Genomic DNA, 22,469 nt, shown 5'->3' on the forward strand with positions numbered 1-22,469 from the left:
GAGCGGGAACTGCCGCAAGCTTGCCGGTGCTTGGTCTGGCGAGACCGCCACCGCAACATTAATTGCACAACTTAAGGAGGCTCCATGGGCTTCATGCCGCAAATGAAGGCTTGTCAGTCTATTTGCCAGGATCACACCCGCCTGCCCCCCGTTAATAACAATAATAATCTTTATTATTGTCACAAGTAGGCTTACATTAACAGCGCAATGAAGTTACTGTGAAAATCCCCAAGTTGCCACATTCTGGCACCTGTTCGGGTACACAGGGAGAATTCAGAATGTCCAATCCACCTAACAGCACATCTTTTGGGACTTGTGGGAGGAGACCGGAGCACCCGGAGGAAACCCAGACAGATACAGGGAGAACGTGCAGACTCCGCACAGACAGTGACCCAAGCCAGAAATCGAACCTGGGACCCTGGCGCTGTGAAGCAACAGTGCTAACCATTAAATAGGGCTTAAGTTGTGATTATTGGTTTTGCACCACGTTGGATCCCAATTTTGCCTATGGGAGCAGGCCGGTTGCATCGCAGCAGTTTTGCGCCCGGCGCGATTCTCGTTTTTGGCCTCTCCCGCTATTCACCAGCCTCATCACACTCTCACTCGAGCGCAATGAGGCCACTGAATCATGCCCTCAATCTCTTTTTCCAAAACTTTGTGCGCTTGAGCACAACAAAGCCACTGAATTGCGCCCTAAATCTCTTTTTCCAAAACTTCTTGTGCTCTTTTGAGAAATTAATTTGATTTTTCCTTTTGTCATTCATTTTGTTTTGAATCATCCTTATAGTTACTTTTCATATTTTATATTACTGCTGTTTCATTTTTGTTTCCAGCAACCCTGACAGTACTTTGACATTGCATATAATCCTATTATTCTCTTCTTAAATTTACATTTTCATCCGATGTGCTTTGTACCAGGTGGCCTATCAGTTATGTCAGCATTTTCACTTTTCAGTTTCAGGGTGGCCCGCTGGTGTTGCTTTCAGGGCCACACATCACTGGGATGATTCCCATAAAGTTGTACATTGTGGAAATGATGTCAAGAATGTATTATATTACTCTGAAATTGATAAACCATTTCCCTGTAGTACACAGTCAATGTTTTCTGATCACATCTGCGAGTCATAATTGTTGCTCTTGGTTTGGAGAATGACCGAATGATTTAAAAGCATTGGATAAATATTTTAAACATGTAATTTTACTTTCACAGCTGGCACAAAGGTAGCATGAGATGCTGCAACACATGAGACAGATCACATCACATCGGGGCAGCACGGTAGCACACGTGGATAGCTCTGTGGCTTCACAGCGCCAGGGTCCCAGGTTCGATTCCCCGCTGGGTCACCGTCTGTGCAGTCTGCATGTTCTCCCCGTGTTTGCGTGGGTTTCCTCCGGGTGCTCTGGTTTCCTCCCACAGTCTGAAGACATGCAGGTTAGGTGGATTGGCCATGATAAATTGCCCTTAGTGACCAAAAAGGTTAGGAGAGGTTATTGGGTTACAGGGATAGGGTGGAAGTGAGGGCTTAAGTGGGTCGGTGCAGACTCGATGGGTCAAATGGCTTCCTTCTGCGCTGTATGTTCTATGATCTACAAAGAGAGAAAGATGATTGTAGGTGATTAGTCCATCTTATGTTTGGAGTTTGGGGCCTTGAGGTATTTGAACTTTTCCAGGAAGTTAGTTCTCGATGAGCCTACCACTTTGAAACAAATCCAGATAGTGTATCTTGAATTTTAATTAGTCACAGATCCCCAGTATTCAGGATTTTAATGTATTTAACCCATTAGAAAATTATTTCTGTGTGCAACTGTTGGTTTTTGTTCCTCTTCCCAAGATAATTGTTATTTTTAAATTTTCAATAAGTGTTGATAAAAATAGACCTAAATGATGAAGTAGCTATATTAAAAACATGGATTAAGATTGGACCGTACTGCTGATAATAAGGTTTTCAGGAGTGATAAGGGAGGACAGGATGACAGTGGCAAGAGCGTATTTTACTGCAGGATTCTGGGGATTGTGTTAAGATAAAATCCATATGGACAACATTAAGAAATAGAATAAGAGATGATAATATTTTCAATGTCCATTGCAACGCACCAAACAATGAAGACTTCAGAGGTGTTAATAAGCAAGTTGTTCAAAGAGATGCGCAGAAATAGCAGGGCAATATTTTTAACTGCCCCAGTTGGGCTGAAATAAAGTAATACACATGATCAGAGTAGGAAAACTTATCCAGACTGCTTCCGAGAACAGTGTGTCTCTCGTCTAACAAGAAAATATATACTTCTAGGAAACAAAGTAGGCCAAATAATTGATAAGAGAGCAGGAGAACAATTGGGGAGAAAGTGGCCGCAACAGAGTTAGGTCAATGTAAGAAAAGAGAACAATAAAGAATCAAAAATAAAGCTGGTGGAATAGTAAAAGATAAAGTCCAGTAAGATAAGAAGGGATTTTATCCAAATTAATTGGTCAGTAAAGGTGGAGGACAAGGTGGATCAGCCACGGGAAATATTTGAGTCCATACTGTATTGTAAATATATCCCATAAAACAAAAGGGATAATATGAGAAAAGGGTAAGGGCTTTTAATGATATATAAGTAAAGAGTAACTGAAATGAGGAAGAAGGCGGCATGGTGGCGCAGTGGTTAGAACTGTTGCCTCATGGTGTCAAGGTCCCGGGTTTGATCCTGGCTCCTGGTCACTGTCCACATGGAGTTTGCACATCCTCCCTGTGTCTGTGTGGGTCTCACCCCCACAACCCAAAGATGTGCATGGGAGATGGGTTGGCCATGCTGAATTGCCCCTTAATTGTGAATTTAAAAAAAAAAGAGCGACCCACTCAGGAAAGAAATAAATATGGGAGATACTGAACGGGATTCTCCGTTGGCCGACGCCAAAATGGTATTGACGATTGGGCGGAGAATCCCCGTTTGCGACCAAATTGGGGCCGGCGGCGGTTTTCCGATGCTCAGCCCCCTCCAACTCAGCGTCATGTAGGAGCGCACCGCACGGCATTGCGACGGTGTCAGCACGTCGCTTTGAGGCCCTCCCCCGATGCTCCGCCCCTGATGATCCACGAGTGGTCTGGGTTTTTGTAAACCCGGCGTGGCGGCTGTTGTCTGTGCCCAACGCTGCCACAGTCGGGGGATGGGGGGAGCCGTGCTGCTGGCATGGGGGCTTCAGAGAGGGCTGGGGGGACCGGTGGGTTGTGGCTCAACCTAATTGACAGGGGGGGTCCAGGGGGACACTACTTGGCTGGCCGGATCCATTCATGGCCGGCGCCATGCTGTACGCCTGGACCGCTGCAGGTCGTCGGCGTGCGTATGCGCAGCCATGAACCCGGCAATTCTCCGGCTGTTTCTGTCGGGAACACCGGGTGTTTTACGTGGCGTGGCAGCTAGCCCCCCCCCACCGGGCAGAGGATCGGTGCGGGGGCAGCGCTGACTTTTTTTATCATAAAACGAGACACATTCTCAGGACATGGCCTCAAAATCGGAGAATCCAGCCCAAATTTGCTATGTGCATGGTAATGGTCATCAATTAAACATTGTCATGGGAGAAGTTAGGAAAAATGTTTTTAAACATTGGGGGCGGGATTCTCCGACTCCCCGCCGGGTCGGAGAATTGCCGGAGGGTGGCGTGAATCCTGCCTTGCCGCCCCAATGCTGGCTGCCGATTCACTGGCGCCGGTTTCTCGGCAGGGGCGGGAATCGCGCCACGCTGGTCAGGGGCCGTTGGCAGTGATTACCCCTGCAATTTTCCGCACTGCGATGGGCCGAGTGGCTGCCCGTTTTCGCCCAGTCCCGCCGCCGTATATTACACCAGGTCCGTACCAGTGGGACCTGGCTCTGTGGGCGGCCTGCAGATTCCTCGCCGGGGCGTGGGGGGATCTGGCACCGGGGGGGAAGGGGGGGCGAGCCATGGTGGCCTGGCCCGCGATCGGGGCCCACCGATCTGTGGGCGGGCCTGTGCCATGGGGCAGTCTTTCCCTCCGCACCGGCCGCTGTAACGGCCCGCCATGGCCGGCGCGAAAAAGAAACCCCTGCGTATGGGCTGGGGTGACGGCAGCACATGCTGGCGCTCCCATGCATGCGCCAACTTGTGCCGCCCGGCGGAGTCCCTTCGGTGCCAGTTGATGCAGTGCCAAGCCCTTTGGCGCCGGCTAGCATGGCGCCAACCCTGCCGGCAGCAGACTAGCCCCTGAAGATGCAGAGGATTCCGCACCTTCCGGGCGGCCCGACGCCAGAGTGGTTCAAGCCACTCCTTGGCGCCGTTACGGCCTGCCCTGCCGATTAGGAGAGAATCCCGCTCCCATGTTTGTATATTTTGTCACCAAATGAAGGCCCGTTGGGCATCCAACTGTTGCAATGTACATCAGTGTACTGTGTCTGTGAGAAAGAAGCTGCCCATGTTTTTCTGCCTTTCAGCCATTGATTTGGCCCAGACGGATCACAGTCGCAGCCCTCCCCTGGATCAACCTTGCACCGAGAACAAAAAATCAGAAGGAAATAGTTCAGCTGATGAAGATCAGAAACCAGACAGTCAAAAGTACCTCAAATCATTTTGTTACGGTTTTCCCAAAGTACTTTCTACCTGGCTACAGCCTGATTCAGGGCCCCCTGCAGGTTTCCAGAGATCCCCAGGATGACCATAGTGCCAAGTTTTCAAGAGTGCTTTTGTACTAACGTACTCAAGGTGTGGTAGGAAATGTGAGGGGAGCCCTTGCCTGCTAGATCACAATACAATACCAATGTCTACTGCAGGTAGAGGCTCAATGATGCCTCATTGGGAAGCCCCATAGTTTTCAGGTATTGCAATGGGGGCAGAGGTATGACTAGGAAGATGGTTCCTTATTTTATCTTTGTATGACATTTCTAAAGTTTGATAAATAAATTAACAAATCTGTGGTTCTAAAACATTTGTGCCTGATTATGTACTTTTTGAAATTTAGGCAATGAACCGATCACGGATCCTGGATTTTATGGTAAGTAATACAACGTGTGAATGTCTTCCTATTTATTGTAAGGTATAAACTGGGGAAAAAGTATCTATGCAATCATTGTACTTGACAAACCTTTTCAAAATTCACATGATCACACAGCATAAGACAGCTTGTAATTGACACTATTGGGTACATAAATTAGTAATTTGATTCAAAGTGGTCACAGGATGGCTGGTGTATGAAATTGCATTTTTTCTCAGAATAGTCTTACTTATGGGCGCGATCTATTGGCCTCATGGCCTCCTGAGTCAGTAAATCCCACGGGAGGTTTCTTGCGAGATTTACTGGCCTCAATCTCGGCCGGCGTTGCGATCTGGATCCTGCCCATAATGGGTTGCATATTCAAGTGAGCAATTAGTCTCACTTGCTTATGTCTACGCCAGAGTTACACAAGGTGCAATTTCCAATGGCTTAATCTTGAGGACCCCGAGCAGACTCCGTTTAGCACTGGTTTCCACAAACATGGACCAGGCGCACTGCCACTTGGGGGGGGTCTCCAAGGAGATCAGGGGCCCATGGAGGGTCAGGCTCTGGGCAGGCTGGTACACTGGCACCCCCGATGGGACCTGGGCACTGTGGCACTGCCAGTCTGGCACCCTGGCAGTGCTACCTGGGCACCTGGGCAGTGCAACAATTATCAGGAGCCACCCCATAACCAATGACCCTATATCCAGTGGCCTCCCGTGATCCAACCACCACCAACAAGTGGCCACACTGGCGCCAATTAGTACTCCTTTTGAAAAATGAGGAGGTTCACAGAATCACAGAATAATACAGTGCAGAAGAAGCCCTTCGGCCCATCGATGCTGCACCGAGGCGTGACAAATACCTGACCTGTCTGACTGATCCCATTTGCCAGCACTTGGCCTATAGCCTCGAGTGCTAAGACGTGCTAAGTGCTCATCCAGGTACTTTTTAAAGGATATGCGGCAACCTGCCTTTACTATCCTCCTGGACAGTGCGTTACAGACCGTCACCACCCTCTGAACCTCCTACCCCTCACCTCGAACTTGTGTCCCCTCGTAACCGACCCTTCAAATAAGAGGAACAGCTGCTCCCTATCCACCCTGTCCATGCCCCTCATAATCTTGTACATCTCGAACAGGTCACCCCACACTCTTCCCTGCTCCAACGAAAACAACCCAAGCCTATCCAACCTCTCTTCATAACTTAAATGTTCCATCCCAGGCAACATCCTGGTGAATCTCCTCAGCACTCCCTCCAGTGCAATCACATCCTTCCTATAATGTGGCGACCAGAACTGCACACAGTACTCCAGCTGTGGCCTCACCAATGTTCTACAAAACTCCAACATGACTTCCTTGCTTTTGTAATCTATGCCACCATTGGTAAAGGCAAGTGTACCATATGCATTTTTCACACCCCTATTCACCTGTCCTTCTGCTTTCACAGATTTACAAACACACCAAGTTCTCTTTGTTTCTCAGGACTTCGCAGTGTCAGGCCATTCATTGAATATTTCCTTGTCAAATTGCTCCTTCCAAAGTGTAACACCTCACACTTTTCAGGATTAAATTCCACCTGTCACTTTTCTGCCCATTTGACCATACTGTCTGTATCTTCATGTTAACCCAAGCCTCACTGTTAACCACCCGGCTTATCTTTGTGTCATCCGCAAACTTCCTGATCCCACCCCACACGTAGTCATTTATATAAATGACTTAGGGGACCCAGCACAGATCCCTGTGGTACGCTACCGGACACTGGCTTTCAGTCGCTAAAGCAGCCGTCTGTCATCACACTCTGTCTCCTACAGCTCAGCCAGCTTTGAATTCACCTTATCAAGTTCCCCTGTATCCCGTGTGCATTTGACCTCTATACAAGTCTACCATGTGGGACATTGTCAAATGTTTTGCTGAAATCCATGTAAACTACATCTTCTTCACTACCCTCATCTACACACTTAGTCACATGCTCAAAAAATTCTATCAAATTTGTTAGGCATGACCTCCCTCTGACAAAGCCATGCTGACTATCCCTGTTCAAATCTTGCCTCTCAAAGTGGAGTTCGATTCTCTCCTTCATAATTTTCTCCATTAGTTTCCCCACCACTGACATGAGACTCACTGGCCTGTAATTCCCTGGCTTATCCCTACAGCCTTCCTTAAATAGTGGGACCACATTCGTGGTCTTCCAGTCCTCTGGCACCTCTCCCGCAGCCAGAGAAGAATTAAAAATTTGGATCAAGGCCCCTGCAATCTCCTCCCTCGCCTCCCACAGCAACCTTGGAGACAATTCGTCTGGACCTGGAGATTTCTCCACTTTTAAGCCGACCAACACCTCCAATACCTTGTTCTTCCCTATGACAACTTGTTCAATACCCTCACAGACCCCGGGCTGGATTCTCTGATTTTGAGATTAAGTGCTGTCGCTGGCGTGGGAAAAAACGACCAAAAAAATAGCGCAAAACGGCCACTGATCCTCTGTCTGGTGGGGGTCTAGCAGGGACACAGCATAAAGACCCCAGCTCTAACTGCAGATACGGCTGGAGAATTGCTGTGTCCGGGGCCGTGCACGCGCATGCTGGCGGCCTGCAGCGGCCGTGCCATGCAACATGGCGCCGGCCGGGCGCGGACCCGGCCTGCCAAATAGTGACCCCCTTTGACCAGGTTCGCCAACCCCAGACTACCACCCACCAGTGCCCCCAGCCCCCACCAAAGCCCCCCCTGCCCACAGATCGGCTCCCCCCGAATGTGATGGGACTGGACTTAGTCCGCATCCGCCACGCCTAGTTCCCGAAAATAAATACCACACGCGACCGACGCCGTAGGAACCCGGCCCATCGGAGGCGGAGCATTTGGGGGAGGGCCTCAGGTAACATCCTGAGGCCGTCCCGACGGCGTGCGGTGTTCTCCTAGAGTACGCCATTTTGGAGGGGGCGGAGCATCTCAAAAGCGGCACCGCCTCTCATTTCGGCGCCAACGTGGATTCTCTGGCTGATCGCCGAACACGGTTTCGGCTTCGGACACCGGAGAATCCCTCCACCGAGTTCCATATCTGCCTCCTTATTCTCTTGGTGAAGACAGATATAAAATTTTCATTTAACACACAACCAATGTCCTCTGGCTCCACCCACAAATTCCCCTTTGGTCCCTGGTTAGCCCAACCTTTTCCCTAGTTAACCTCTTCCCATTGATATACTTATAGAATATCTTGGGATTTTCCCTACTTTTACCAGCTAGAGATTTCTCATATCCCCTCCTTGCTCTCCTAATTGCTTTCTTAAGCTCCACCTGCACTTTCTGTACTCCACTTTGTACTTATTGTACTTATTAAAAGCCTCTCACTTCCTTCTCATTGTATCCTGAATATCTCCGCTCATCCATGGTGCTCTGGGCTTGTTATTCCTTCCTATTACCCGAGAGGGAGCATGTTGGGCCTGTACTCTCCCCAATTCCCCTTTGAACACCCCCTACTGCTGTTCTGTAGATCTCCCCACCTGTAACTTGTTCCAATCGACCGTGGCCAGGTCCTGCCTTATTTTACTAAAGTCTGCTCTCCCCCAATCCAAGACCTTTTTCTGCAATTTGTCTATTTCCTTGTCCATTACAAACTTAAATTGCACCATGTTGTGGTCGCTATCACTAAAATGCTCCCCCACCATCACATCAACCACCTGACTGGCTTCATTCCCCAGAATTAGGTCCACTGCACCATCCCTTGTTGGACCCTCCACATGTTGAGCTAAAAAGTTCTCTTATATATATTTTACGATCTTTGCTCCATCTGAGCCCTTAACACAATGACTATCCTAGTTAATGTTGGGAGAATTGAAATCACCCACTATAATTACCCGATTATTATTTTTACAAACTTCTGCAAATTATGCACATATTTGCTCCTCAATTTCCCGCTGACTATCTGGGGGTCTATAATAAACACAGAGCAACATAGCTATCCCTTTTTTATTCCTAAATTCTACCCACAAAGCTTCATTAAAGTAGAGGCCATTCAGCCTTGTCTTACGCTCCTGAAATTTACTACTGCTGTATTCCCTCTGACCTGATTGCTTTTCTGTGTTATACTGTGTCTCTATTCTGCTGAAAGTCTGCCTCCCCTCCCCCTGCCGAATTAGTTTAAACTCCTCCCAGCAGCACTAGCAAAACCACTAGGAAGGATGTTAGTCTTGCTCTGGTTCAGATGTAGGCCGTCCCGTTTGTACAGGTCCCACTTTCCCCAGAAACGGTCCTGTGGTCCAGGAATCTAAAACCCTGCCTCCTGCACCAATTCTTAAGTCATGTATTCATCTGCACTATTCTTCTATTTCTATACTCGCGAGCATGTGGTACTGGGAGTAATCCAGAGATTACAACCCAAGAGGTCCTGCTTTTTAGTCTACAGCCTAGCTCCCTGAATTCCTGATGCAAGATCTCATCCTTCTTTCTACCTATGTCACTGGTACAAACATGTACCACAACCTCTGTCTTTTCAATCTCCCCCCTCAGGATGCCCTGCAGCCGTTCAGTGACATCCTGGACCCTGGCACCAGGGAGACAACACACCATCTTAGAGTCAGGTTGACGGCCACAGTAGCACCTATCTGTTCCGTCAACAATTGAATCCCCTACCACTATAGCCCTGCCATTCTTCCCCCTCCCCTCTTGTGCAGCAGATCCACCCATGATGCCATTAAATTGGCTGCCAAACTTTTCCTCTGTGCAGTCAACTCCGTAACAGTATCCAAAAGGTATATCTGTTAGAAAGGGGGATGGCCACAGGTGATGCCTGCACTACCTGTCTAACTCTACTCTTCCTGGTGGAAGCCATGCCCTGCTGCCTGTTCAATCCTCACCAGTGGTGTGACCACCTCCCTGAACGTGCCATCCACGACCTGCTCAGCATCGCGGATGATCCACATTGAATCCACCCTCATCTCCAGCTTTGAAATGCGGTTAGTCAGTGGCTGCAGTTGGACACAGTTCCTGCACACTGTGATCTTTGATGCCCTCTCTAGTTTTCTGCCCCTCTCAGGGTAGAGGCCTCACCAGTGACCCCCACCCCTCCAGATCACCGGCTGGTGAGACTGGCAGTGTTGACTGCCTCTGCCACCAACTCCCAGGCGGTGTTCAGGAGGGCAGGCTTGAGTCTGTGGCTATCCTGTGGAAGAGGGCTTCCCTCCACTCCTCACTGGCATGGGGCTGTGGTTCCAACTCTCACTCCTGACCTGGGGGGAGAAGATCTTCTGTGAGCCATCTTGGTGGCTGCAATGTGTTTGTGGTAATTGGAGCGCTTAAAGACAGCTCCAGCTGCAGGCTCTTTTGCACTAACTGACCCCAGAGGTTATAATGCCTCCTGGCCAGGAATTGCTCTAAATTCACAGTGGCAGAGTGGTGGCTATTAGCATGTCCTGACTCTCTTATCGAATAGCACCCCCAATGGGAATGCAAACCGCACACAATTCAGTCCTGGTGTTAATCCAAATGGAGAATCCTGCCCAATGTTCTCTGCTAGAGCTGAATCATTCCTGGTCTGTGCTGGTGACAGGAGTGGCACCCAGAGGTGATTCTTTATCTCTTGCCATGCAAATGTATGCATGGCGGGAAACGCAAGCGATTCAGTTCCAAATCCCACTATCGAGTGGTCATTTGGAGTGGGTGGCCCAATACTGAGGCCTGGCGGCTGGCCCCCCCTACAATACAACCCCTGCCCCGCCTGGCCACAATTAGGGCATCCTCCAATCCCCCATCCCACTACGTGAATTTCTGGGTCACCCCTCCCCACACACAGTATGAGAGTGATCCTATCCCCACCGACACCCAACCAGAGACCCCATCAGACCCCCCCAACAGAGACCTCCATCAGATCCCCCAATCAGAGAGCCTCATATCAGAGCCCCTATCAAAGATGGCCCATGTCAGGGACCCCCATATTTGAGACCCCCATTCAGAGATACCCCATATCAGAGAACGCCCATCAGAGACCCCCATATCAGAGACCCCCCATATCAGAGGACCTAAAGAGCAGTCCAGGCAGAAGCAATGAAAAATCTCTGCTTTTATACTCACCTGTCCCTTATACCTCCCACATCAGACAGCGATAGCAGCTGCTGTTACTTCATAGAAAGCCAAAATCACATCACAAGGCTTTAAACCCCTCAGATCCTTTGATCTGCAAGGCTTCTATTCACTTTCAAAAAGAAAAAGCTTTTAGTAGGCTGCAATCTAGCTATGATTGTCATCTCCTGACCAGATCAAAGGCAGTTAAGTGCTTAGTGCTGAGAAAAAGAGGAAGTGACAGCACTTCACTCCTAGATGTTTATAAACATTGAGGTGAGGTTCAAAACAGGGGACTTGAGATTTATTCAAATGGAAATGGAAATGAAAATGAAAATAAACAATCCAGACATCTGGCTGCTGGAAGCTATTACCCTGTCAATTGCAGCTTACTGAAAGCTCTTTCTCTTTGAAAGTTGATAAAAGCCTTGCAGATCAAAGGATCTGAAGGGGGGTCTCTGATTTGTGGGAGGTCTCTGAAGGGAGGGTCTCTGATGGGGGGATCTTTGATAAGGGAGGGGTCTCTGATATGGAGGGCCTCTGATGGGAGCCCAAAATGTATATGATAATTTGAATCATTTAGGATACAATATTTTAAACAATCATCACGATGTCAAGAATTGATGACAATTTATTGGCCTGTCTGAAAGCATAGTGATGTGAAATTCTAATTGAGCTAGTGAGCAACCTTCATTACAAAAATCATTGCAGAAACATCATCAACTCTAATCTTCCTTAGCATGTTGGGGATTTTAAATGTTGAATTGGAGCCTGTCGTCTGGTTGCATATTTGGGGTGTCGGACTCGATGGGGCTGCTGACAGGGGTGGAGGCTTCGCTTCATTGATCACCCAGAGGCAAATTTTGCTGGGGTGGAGCTTGCCAACATCACCCAGAGCCTTGGCAAGGGTAGGGGACCTAATGGAGTTTCTGTACCTGGAAAAGGTCAAATACATTGTGAGGGTATCAATCGAGGGATTCTACCAGAGGTGGAAGCCTTTCATTGCCTGTTTTAAGGAACTAATCACCATCAGTTGCTAGGAGAAGAGAGGGGGAGAGTGGGGAAGGGCGGGGGCAGGGTCGGTATAGGTTGTGTGGGGTTGGGGTCATTTTTATTGTATGTTAGATTGGTGGATTTGTAAAAGTTTACAATTTTTGTAATATTTGGTAAAACTGAAAACCTTTAATAAAGACATTTTTTTAAAAACCGACAAAAATACCTCTAATCTTCTTTGGTACACCTGTTTTAGAAGGTAATGAACTTATCTAAACTCAGGTTATGCCTTCAAAATATTGCTAGAAAATTTGGAAAGTGCAGACATTATAGAAAGTGACAAGATGTTACAGTATTAAATAACAGGTTTAAAATGTTTTGATCCAGGTTATTATCAAAGACCCACTTCCTTCTTAATAGGTGATAAAAATGGCTGAGTCAACCAACCCTTAACTATCATATTAAGAAAGAAACTGTGGGCTGCATTTTCACCATTGAATCAGGAAGCTCAAGTCCTCTCCTTTAAAGGGACCTCACTCAGCATATTTACATTCTAGGGAGGGGGGGTTGGGATGGAATTGGGCCCACTGCCTCTGGAAGCAGTTTGGAGGTGGCTATGAAGGCAGGCAGGAGCTGAGACTAGCTGTTTAAATAGTTCACCTCAGTTTCCTGAGACTTTAAACCCATTGTTAGGCTCTCTGTCCCTCAGACCTCACCCTCCATGCCAATTCCATGCCCCCGCAAACCTCCAATGTCACCTCCATGCCCCCTCATATTCGCTCTTGCCACCTCGATAGCCACTGACACAGTATTCACAATAAACAGACCTCAGGAACCACAGGGAAATTGAAATAAAAACTCCGAACAATATAAGAGAGCACTTGATCATAAATACTTGATATTGAACAAACTCTCATCCAAGACACACATTCAAAAAATTTAAATCCCATTAATTGGTCAATCTGTTGCGAAACAAACTTCTATTCACAAACCACATCAAAGTCAGCTAACCTTTTAACCATCTCTTAAACTGTAAATCAAAATGTGAACTCAGCCCCTCTGCTAAGATAAGTGAATTTGGGGTTTTGAAACTCAACCAAGCATTCATTATTAACTCAGCTGTAATAACAACGCTCGGGAAAAATCAACAATGAAATATATTGAAATTGGAGGAACAAATGGCTAATTTCATTTGCTCAGACATATCAGATGACCTGTCAATCAGTGCACTCTAGCGGCAGTTGTCTTTTTCACTCTGACTGAAAGCTGCAGCCTGTTTTTTGTTGGGAGATTTAAATAACTTCAGATCATGACATCTACCTGTTGAGAGCATTTATGGCTACTTGTAAAATTTGCGATTGCGATTTGTCAAGGCTCTTGGAACAACAAAGAATTGAGGTCGGGATTCTCCATCCTGCTGTACCAATTTTCTGGGGCAGTTCAGCGCTCCCCTGGTGGCAGCAGGATCCTCCTACCTGGCAGCCGGCCAACGGGGTTTCCCATTGTGGGCACCCCCATGCCATCGCCCAATCCGTGGGCATGAGTGTGCTGCTGCTGAAGCAGAGGATCACGACGATGGAGAATCCAGCTTTTGAACTCAGCACTATTCTCAAATGATGTTTGGGTTTCCTGCCTGTGTGATTCATGCCATGCCCCATCCCCTTCTTCCTGCTGGCAAAACATAAGGATGGGACTTCCACATCCAGGTCCCGCCTCCCATTTTGAAAGGTTTCCAGAATTGGTCCAACTCTGTGAAAATCTGGCCCTGCGTAAGGAATTTTAAATTATAACGAATCTATTCAGGATTTTTTTTGCATTCTATTGAAATGATGAGGTAACACAGAAATGTATCATGTCTGGTTTAATACTGAAATGATGGGATTATTGCTGTCAGAATTTGTTCAAGTTCCCTGATCTATTTATCTTAGTTCTATATTTCTGATAACGTAGAATATAATTAAAGGATTGGAAACTTTACAGGAATAATATTAAATCTAATTTAACGCATTTAAGGGGAAACAAGGGGAGAAATCAATAGAAGGAAATGCTAGCGGAGTTAGATGAAACAAGATGGAAGGAGGCTTGTGTGAAACACATACACCAACAATGTCCTGATTCTGTGCTGTAAATTCTATAAAGTTCCATATAATTGAACGTAGAATTTATTTAGAAAGTATTGATATTACACAAAATATTTTTACAGGAAAGATTGTTTTAAATAAAGCTACAGGATACCTGTATTGCCACTCATGGCCAAATGGTGAGTTATGGATTGGTGGGGCAGTGTGTGGTAGTGAGAGTGGTCAGGTTAGTAATGTATGGTGGAAAGGGTGCTTAGAATTAATGGCAAAGAGCGGTGGGGCTGAAATGGATCTGGAGAATATAAAAAGACATTATAGAGGCATTGCCAATACACCATTAAAGCAGAATGGTATTGGATAATAATTTGTATTCCAGAGAGAATTTTAGAATGTTCTTATAAATATACTAAGAGCTTAGCTCTCTGTGTTAATTGGCCAAAACAAATGAGTAAAAGATTGAAATATTTTATGTCTCTCACTTTCAGATATGTATGACCAGTTTGTGGATAACTTTGGTGTGAACTCTGACAATTCAACTGCAATTGGCCCACCTAATGTCACTGAAAAGACAATGGAAGATGGCATTGCTGTAAGTAGCATAGGAGAAGATTAGTGCCTGATGAAACAGATTGCTTTATGCAGTTAGGTAAAAGCAGAGAACAAAGCTTGTATTTCTATATCACCTTGCAGAACCTCAAGATGCTCCAAATTTCTATACAGTTAGAGAATCACTTTTGATATGTATTGACTGTTGGGATGTAAGAAACACGATGGCCAAATAGCAAGGTACCTTAAATTGTGAGGTTGGTTGAGGAATAAATATTGACCAGTGTGGTGGGAAGAATAGTCTTGTCCTTCATCAAAATATAACCATTTTCATAGAATTCATAGAATCATAGAATTTACAGTGAAGGAGGCCATTCAGCCCATTGAGTCTGCTTAGGCCCTTGAGAAGAGCACGCTACGTAAGCTCCTTCCTCCACCCATTACCCAGAAACACCACCTAACCTTTTTGGACATTAAGGGGCAGTTTAGCACATCCAATCCTCCTAACCTGCACATCTTTGGACTGTGGGAGGAAACCGGAGCAATCAAAGACAACCCACGCAGACATGGGGAGAAAGTGCAAACTCCACACAGACAGTCACCTAAGGCTGGAATTGAACCCGGGTCCCTGGAGCTGTGAGACAGCAGTGCTAGCCACTGTGCCACCATGCAATCCACCATCTTTTACACCATCCGGGGAGGGGAAATGGGGTCTCATTTTAATATCTAATCACCCCCCTACAGTGCATCACTTGTGAGCTTACATTATGTGCACAATTTTCTGGAGTGGGACCACAACCTTCCGAATCAGAGGGGCAGGGTGCTACCACTTTAGTCAAGGTTAAGTGGATGTCACTTGAGTGTTTGATAGAATAATAATTGCAATCATATAATAATAATCTTTATTGTCACAAGTAGGCTTACATTAACACTACAATGAAGTTACTGTGTAAAGCCCCAAGTCACCACATTTGGGCGCCTGTTCAGGTGCACAGACGGAGAATTCAGAATGTCCAAATTACCTAACAGCACGTCTTTCAGGTCTTGTGGGAGGAAACCGGAGCACCCGGAGGAAACCCATGCAGACACGGGGAGAACATGCAGGCACCACACAGACAGTCACCTAAGCTGGGAATCGAACCTGGGACACGAGCTGTGAAGTAGCATTGCTATCCACTGTGCTACCGTGCTGTCCTGTTAGATGCTGCGGCAGAGGGAGATTGACCACATTTATCTTTCTGGCCACTGTGATACCAATGAAGCCCTATAATAGAATTACAAGTTAGGCATGTGCCATGGTCATTCATCATTGGTGAAGTTGCAGCATCACTGTCACACTCTGGCCACCATCCCTGAAACAGCATACAGCAGACCTTCAGGATTTAAAAAATATTCATTGACATTCCTTTAATTTGATGTTGTGATGATATGCATGAAGCAAGTTTGTACATAATGTTATGCACAATCTCTGACCACTAGGTGAAAATGGAAATCCACCATATGACCCTGTGGCTGGTGAGTTGGGAGTAGGTCATGCTGGAGGATAGACGTGTTTTGCAGTAGCTGTATAATAGTTAATTAGTGGTCGTAGTTTATTATTTTATCTATCCTAGTTATATTATCACGCAGGTGTTCCATGATAAATTATTTAAACTAGGTGTTCTGTAGTTCATCATTCACTTCAGCCAGTCTACAGAACATGACATAGTACCAGGATTGATGATTTACTAAGAGCTCGAAGATTTTATACAAAAAATATGAACCACTAAAGATAACTTTGATGGATAAGGAAAAAAATGCATCTTTGCTACTAACCTTGCAAGCTACTGGCGTCTGATGCTCAACGCGCGGTAAAACTTCGAAGCCTGGGATGGAAGGCATCAGGGCACCTCAACAGCTTTGGATTACTGGTAACGTAGATGAGAATTGGAGGGTGTTTAAGTGACAGTTTAAACTAAATGTTGCAGCCCTTGGTCTGCAGGCACAGCCCGTAGAGAGGCGTATCGCGTTGCTGATCACTGTAGCAGGTCCCCAAGCAATTGAAATTTCCGACACATTTGTCTTTGAAAACGAGGCCGACAGCAAAAGCTTCGACAAAGTTCTTAAACAATTCCGTCGGTATTGCTCCCCTAATAAAAATGAAAACTTTGAGTGCTATATATTCCGTACACGCACCCAGAACGTGGGAGAGGCATTCGATAGCTTCTTTACTGACTTGTGTTCACTGGAGAGTGTTCAGCCCATCTCCCGGATGCAGCGCCTCCACATTGACGAAAGCAGCCATCTTCCCGGGGCCTGACGTATGCGCAATGCGATTTGGAACACGAAGTGGCCGAAAACAGCACTGCGCCGGTGCAGATGTCCGAGAACCGCATCGCGCATGTGCAACATCGCACGAGCATCATGACGCCGATGTCATGACGTGTGCCAACTGCGGCATTACCCATTTTTTAAAAAACTGCCCTGCAAGAGGCAAACACTGTTTAAACTGTGGGAAACCAAACCACTATGCAGCCCTGTGCAGATCTGCACCACCAGTCAGGAGGCACGCTCCCAATTCTGACAGCGGCTCATCAGCAGTGTGCAACACCGAATGCATGACTCTGATCCAGGCAGTGCGACGGATCCAGATGATGAATACTTGGTCAATATTAACAAGTGGGCATTATTACGAAGTGCGAATACGCCACACCGGACACATCGCGAGTCCAATCAATCCTGGCCGTGGATTCCGAGGACGAATGGCATGCAGTGATGAAGGTCAACCACTGCCCCATCCAGTTCAAACTGGGCACAAGTGCCTCCGCCCAACCTGATTTCGCAGGTGGACTTGAAGAGAATCAAGAAGCCCCCCACAATCCTTCAAGCTGCCTGCAAACTCCTGGACAGCAATGGAAAGCAATCAAGGCACTGGGGTCCTGCCATCTGCAGGTGTCCAGCCGACACACACGAGCAAGCTTACGCTTCGAGATTGTTAAACCAGACAGGGCATCCCTGCTAGGTGCGCAAGCCTGCAAGCAACTTGGACCTGTTTAGCTTGAGGCCATGTTCATGTATGCGTCAGAATACTTTCTTGAATTGCGACACATGTTCCTCTGGGGCAGCACGGTAGCATTGTGGTTAGCATAATTGCTTCACAGCTCCAGGGTCCCAGGTTCGATTATGGCTTGGGTCACTGTCTGTGCGGAGTCTGCACGTTCTCCCCGTGTGTGCGTGGGTTTCCTCCGGGTGCTCCGGTTTCCTCCCACAGTCCAAAGATGTGCAGGTTAGGTGGATTGGCCAAGCTAAATTGCCCTTAGTGTTGGGTGGGGTTACTGGGGATAGTGTGGACCTTGGGTAGGGTGCTCTTTCCAAGAGCCGGTGCAGACTCGATGGGCCGAATGGCCTCCTTCTGCACTGTAAATTCTATGTCTATGTCCAACTGAACCTCATTCAAAGGGTCTACACCATGACGCCGTCCCATTCGGATCTTCAGGCCAGCATCGACGACATCCTGACCCAGAACCCAGATGTATTTAGCGGGATGGGCACGCTGCCATACGAGTACAAGATTCTACTGCGGCCTGATGCCAAGCCAGTGGTCCACGCACCACGACATGTCCCTGCTCCACTGAGAGAGTGCCTGAAGGCAGAGCTCACGAGTCTACAACAAAAAGGCATCATCTCCAAGGTCACTGAACCAACCGACTGGGTCAGCTCGATGGTGTGCGTAAAGAAGCCTTCGGGGGACCTACGCATCTGCATTGACCCCAAGGATCTAAACAAAAACATTATGCCGGAACATTACCCCAACCCGAAGTGGGAAGAAATCACGAGTGAGATGGCACACGTGCGCTTCTTCACAAAATTGGAGGCATCCCAAGGATTTTGGCAAATCCAGCTTGAAGAATCCAGCAGAAGGCTCTGCACCTTCAACACGCCTTTTGGCAGATTCTGCTACAACCAAATGCCATTTGGCATCATCTCGGCATCAAAGATTTTCCATCGCAACATGGAACAGATGATGGAGGGAATAGAAGGGGTTTGTGTCTACATTGACGATATCATAATCTGGTCCACAACCCCAGAGGAACATGTGTCGCGACTCAAGAAAGTATTCTGACGCATACATGAACGTGGCCTCAAGCTAAACAGGTCCAAGTGCTGTTTTGGGACATCCACGCTGAAGTTCCTGGGCGATCAGATTTCGCAACACGGTGTGCGCCCGGCCACAGACAAAATTAAAGCCATCGACGCAATGAAAGTCCCCGAGGACAAGAAGGCAGTACTGCGCTTCCTGGGAATGATCAATTTCCTTGGCAAGTTCATCCCGAATTTGGCCACACACACCACGGCCCTACGCAACCTGGTGAAAAAAAATCAACCGCCTTTGAGTGGAAGGCGGAGCACCGAACAGAGTGGCTGGAGCCGAAAGCCAAGCTCACCACTGCACCCGCCCTTGCATTCTTTGACCCAGACCGAGAGATCAAGATATCCACAGATGCGAGTCAGGATGGCATTGGGGCGGTGTTGCTTCAAAGAGATGACATGTCATCCTGGGTACCAGTGGCATACGCGTCACGGGCAATGACATCCACTGAGACCAGATATCTGCAGATTGAGAAGGAGTGTTCAGGTCTTCTCAGCGGCATCCTCAAATTTCATGATTGTGTCTACGGCTTGCCAACATTTACTGTTGTGACGGATCATAGGCCTCTGGTCCACATCATCCAAAAGGACCTGAACGACATGACGCCTCGTTTGCAGAGAATTCTGCCCAAACTCCGGAGGAATGATTTCAATTTGGTGTACACACCTGGCAAAGAGCTCACCATCGCCGATGCATTGTCCCGCTCTGTCAACTCACCCAGTGAACACTGGAGATCATCCAGCATATTGAATTGCAGGTACAACTATGTGCAAGCACTCTCCCGGGAACAGATGAGAAGATTGTTCTCATCTGAGAAGAGACGGCCAAAGACCCCCGTTGCAATGAGTCATCCACAACCTCAGCAATGGCTGGCAGGAAGGGCAATGCCCTCAATTCTACAACGTCAAGGACGACCTGACACTGATCGACGGCATCCTGTTCAAGCTGGACAGGATAGTCATCCCGCTACGTCGCCAGAGCATGTGGCAGATTAATGAGGGACAATTAGGCGCAGAAAAGTGCAGACGCAGGGCCCAGCAAGCTGTCTATTGGCCTGGCATCAACCAGGACATCACGGACATGGTCCTGAACTGCAAAACCTGTCAAGAGGTTCCAACCAGCGCAGAGCAAGGAGACGCTCCAACCACATGACCTAGAGACCTCTCCGTGGTCCAAGGTTGGCATTGACCTATTCCACGCGAATGGTCGTGACTATACCTGAATCATCGATTACTATTCGAACTATCCTGAGGTGCTGAAGCTGCCAGACCTCACCTCACGGACCGTCATCAAAGCGTGTAAGGAGACATCCTCACAGCATGGCATCCCGAACACCGTCATGAGCGACAATGGCTCGTGCTTCCACAGTTGAGAATGGTCCACGTTTAGGGCAGCACGGTGGCGCAGTGGGTTAGCCCTGCTGCCTCACGACGGCGAGGTCCAAGGTTCGATCCCGGCTCTGGGTCACTGTCCGTGTAGAGTTTGCACATTCTCCCTGTGTCTGCGTGGGTTTCACCCCCACAACCCAAAGATGTGCAGAGTAGGTTAATTGGCCACGCTAAATTGCCCCTTAATTGGAAAAAATGAATTGGGTACTCTAAATTTTTTTTTTTTAAAGAGAATGGTCCACATTTGCCAAGAGCCACAATTTCAGGCATGTCACCTCCAGTCTGCACTACCCGCAGTCCAATGGCAAAGTTGAAAAAGGGGTGCACATCGTTAAGCAGCTCATCCGCAAGGCCTCGGACTCCGCTTCCGACATACACTTTGCACTACTTGCGTACCAGGTGACTCCCTTGTCCACTGGCATGTCGCCAGCTCAACTGCTGATGAACAGGGACCTGCGGACGACGCTTCCAGCCATACACCTGCCCAACCTTGATCACCTCCCGGTGCTGCAGAAGATGCAGCAGCTTTGCGACAGCCAGAAGCAGGGCTATGACGCACATGCCACCGATCTGGACGTGCTATCCCCGGCAGACACGGTCAGGATCAAGATACCGGATGGTGGGTGGTCTGCTCCGCCTGTTGTTGTTCGACAGGCCGCCCCCAGATCCTATGTCATATGTATAGCTGATGGCTCCATTGTGCAAAGGAATCAAAGGGCACTGCAAAAAGTTGCTTGCCCGCAACCACTTTCCTCTCCATTTCCACATGTCAAATTGCCACCTCCAGACACCTCGAACCACGAGGCCACCAGTCGTGCCTCCCACTCGCCTGTCAAGACACCGTCATCCCCTCCACCACCTCTCTGGCGGTCAATGAGGATCAGAAGCAAGCCTCAGAGACTGGACTTATGAGCATTTGTTTTGTTTGTTCTGTTCTGTATTCCTCAGTCAGTCACATTAGACAGGCACATTCACATGTATATACATCTAAAAAAAAAGGGGGAGATGTCATGATATGCAAACATGCAACCAATACTCAGAATTGGACACAACCAATGGGCAGTCAGAACACTCAGAGGTGGCATCATCACAAGGGAGCATGACATAAACACTATAAAAAGGATGAGGCACTCACACCTTGCCTCTTTCCACAGACAGACATCTAGAGAGTTAGACAGGGTTCATCAGCAGCATCACACCCCAGCACGTGGCTTAGACCAAGCTAGTACAGTTCGACTGAGTTACTACAGTTAGATTAGCAGAGCGTCAAACTCATTTGAGAACTGTGTTAACAGTTCAATAAACACGTTGAACTCATTTCAGAGTCTGGAGCATCCTTTAGTTAAGACTGCATCAGGTAGACATAGAATTTTGACATAGAATTTACAGTGCAGAAGGAGGCCAATCGGCCCATCGAGTCTGCACCGGCTCTTGGAAAGAGCACCTTACCCAAGGTCAACACTTCCACCCTATTCCCATAACCCAGTAACCCCACCAAACACTACGGGCAATTGTGGACACTAAGGGCAATTTATCATGGCCAATCCACCTAACCTGCACATCTTTGGACTGTGGGAGGAAACCGGAGCACCCGGAGGAAACCCACGCACACACGGGGAGAACGTGCAGACTCCGCACAGACAGTGACCCAAGCCGGGAATCGAACCTGGGACTCTGGAGCTGTGAAGCAATTGTGCTAACCACAATGCTACCATGCTGCCCAATAGTAGCAGCCTGTGTTATACGAAGCAGCATAACACAACACGCCGGGTATACATCTTATTGTGGCTGACGAGCTTTCCAGAGCTACCAGCAATGAGGAACCACTCCAGGTGGATGAGGACGTACAGGTCCACATAACCATGGTGACAGAGTCTCTGCCAGTCTCTGAAAGTCAAAAATAATTCAAGAAGAAACTGCCAAGGACACTGTCCTGCAGAAAGTGAGAAAGTATTTCCATGAAGGATGGCCCAAAGGATCATGTTCAAGTTTCTACAATATTCCAGCCGAATTAAGTGACATGAAGGGATTTAAACTAGATGTTCTGTTGTTCATCATTCACTTCGGCCAGTCTACAGAACATGACAGCTGTCACAAGAGGGTTCCAAGCTTTAGCTTGTCCATTAATCTAAAATTAAAAATGCAAATAATATTTAATTTCAATTTCCTCAGAGGACATCTTGTTAATATTCCCAATGGATGCATTCTGGAATATGTAATTGTAATGATTTCATTGAATATGGCATTAAATATGGCACAGTGGTTAGCACTGCTGCTTCACAGCGCCAGGGACCCAGATTCAATTCCGACCTTGGGTG

The 22,469-nt window shown here is 47.6% G+C and overlaps 1 protein-coding gene across 3 annotated transcripts in view; it reads left to right on the forward strand.

Annotated features, from left to right (window-relative positions):
• Window positions 1–22,469, forward strand: part of ntrk2a (neurotrophic tyrosine kinase, receptor, type 2a) — a 358,867-nt gene that overhangs the window by 120,002 nt on the left and 216,396 nt on the right. For all 3 annotated transcript variants that reach the window (XM_072516690.1, XM_072516692.1, XM_072516693.1), the window contains exons 9-10: window positions 4,950–4,982; window positions 14,574–14,677. In XM_072516690.1, the coding sequence (XP_072372791.1) occupies window positions 4,950–4,982; window positions 14,574–14,677 (137 nt within the window). The remainder of the gene's footprint in view (window positions 1–4,949; window positions 4,983–14,573; window positions 14,678–22,469) is intronic.

The sequence above is a fragment of the Scyliorhinus torazame genome, chromosome 9 (genome assembly GCF_047496885.1).
Source record: "Scyliorhinus torazame isolate Kashiwa2021f chromosome 9, sScyTor2.1, whole genome shotgun sequence".
NCBI classification, from domain to species: Eukaryota; Metazoa; Chordata; class Chondrichthyes; order Carcharhiniformes; family Scyliorhinidae; genus Scyliorhinus; species Scyliorhinus torazame.